Here is a 1917-nt window from a genome sequence, read left to right on the forward strand (position 1 = left end):
ATTCCCAGACCGGGCGTTGTGAGTGTTTATTGAGCGAAAACACCTAAAGCTCCACTAGGCTCCGGCAGGGGATGGTGGCGAACCCTGCTGTACTCTTTCACCACAACTTTCTCTCACTTTTACTTCCTGTTTCTGTTGTACCTGTATTTCAAAGGGCCAGCCTTGTCACACTGTGTCACGCTGAATATCCTCGAGAACTACGTTAAGGGTACACGTGTCTGTGGAGTGCTCAGCCATTTGCACGTTAATTTCACGAGCAGGCTGTTCCGTTGATCGGACCAACTGGAACCCTCGTCGTCGTAAGCGACGGAGTGCCAACAACAATTCATATAACATTGGAAAAGAATGAGATAAATGGTAAAAGAAAAAAAAACGAACGAATTTATCAAATGGCTTAATATATTAATTATATATAGGACGGCGCGCTGACAGAATTGTTAGTAGGCAGAACAGAATGGTTAGCGACATTTCGTCTGTCTTTATGTTCTGAGTTTAAATTTCTGTTAGGCCAACTTTGCCTTTCCTCCTTACGGGGTCGATAAAATAAGTACCAGTTGAGCATTGGGGTCGATGTAATCGTCTTACTCCATTCCCCAAACATTATGGCTTTATGCTAAAATTTGAAACCAATACTGCCGCCAAAATAAACTTTGCCTTTCTTTCTTTCCGAGTCATTAAAATGAATTACCAGTTGAGCATTGAGGTAGGGGTGGGGTCGATGCAAAACTGCTGGCCTTGTGCCAAAATGTGGAAAGGGTTACTATTTTAGATATTATTAGGTTGTCAAATAAATTTGCTCGTTTGTGGGGTTTTTTTCTCTACACAGCACTCTATCATCATTTGTCTGAAAAGATGTAAAATTTATTCAAATTTCAAAAGCAATCAAATTTATAGAGTAAGAAAAGAGCTACAATAAAGCTACAAAACATTGCGATTAAAATTCTTTTCGTACTAATTGAAATAATATTGGTAAGAATCAAAAGAAACAGGAAAAATCGAATCTCTCTGACGCACCAATATAACAGCGCATAACTCGCTACTTCCGCTTTTCTTGTGGACTTCTTGCCCCCACCTGGTCCATGTGGTAAAACACTTGGGTCCACTCTTGGGTCCACTCCGTTGCACGGTTTCGGGTCAGATCCCCCGGTTTGAGGATATCTTCCTCGTAATTCACAGCCTTCCCTCCAGACTAAAAGCTAAAGATATACACACATATCAAGGCGATGAGCTGGTGGAGCCATTAGCACACCGGGCAAACTGCTTAGCAGCATCTCGTCTGTCATTAAGTTCTGAGTTCAATTACCACCTTCGTCGACATTGCCCTCCATCCTTTCGGAGTCGATAAAATAAGTATCATCCAGTTAGATAACGGGGTGGGGGACGATATAATCGACTTACCCTCTCCTTCGAAATTTCTGACCTTGTGCTAAAATTTTAAGCAGTTCTCTCTCTATATATATATGTATATATATATATATATATATATATATATATATATAATCAGATTATGCATCTCTGCTTGTGCATGTGTGTGTTTTCTAATATTTATGTTAATATACATGTCTTTTAAATCTAATGTATATTATTATTATTATTTAATTTCAGAAAGTAAAAATATAATTAAGGGAGCCAGCATTAGAGGGTGTCATCGATTAGTAAGCGCTACTGGTGTTGCTAACGAAGAATGTGCAAAAGAATGCAAAAAGAAGCAATGCGAAGCATTCGAATATTCTGAAGAAACGAAATCCTGTAATTTACTGCTTTCAGCGGACAAAGACTATTTTGACCTTGTGGGTAACGAACACTGGACCTTTTATGATTGGTAGGTTATAAGTAAACTGGTTTCAAATTCTGGCACAAGGCCAGCAATTTCATACGTATACATACATACATGTATATATATATATATATATATAT

At 38.7% G+C, this 1917-nt stretch overlaps 1 protein-coding gene across 1 annotated transcript in view; it reads left to right on the top strand.

The window, feature by feature from the left end:
- LOC106872296 (zonadhesin) overlaps positions 1–1917 on the top strand; it is a 79108-nt gene that overhangs the window by 73904 nt on the left and 3287 nt on the right. The window contains exon 41 of the mRNA XM_014919235.2: positions 1606–1822. Coding sequence (XP_014774721.2) covers positions 1606–1822 — 217 coding nt within the window. The remainder of the gene's footprint in view (positions 1–1605; positions 1823–1917) is intronic.

The sequence above is a fragment of the Octopus bimaculoides genome, chromosome 3 (assembly GCF_001194135.2).
Source record: "Octopus bimaculoides isolate UCB-OBI-ISO-001 chromosome 3, ASM119413v2, whole genome shotgun sequence".
NCBI lineage: Eukaryota > Metazoa > Mollusca > Cephalopoda > Octopoda > Octopodidae > Octopus > Octopus bimaculoides.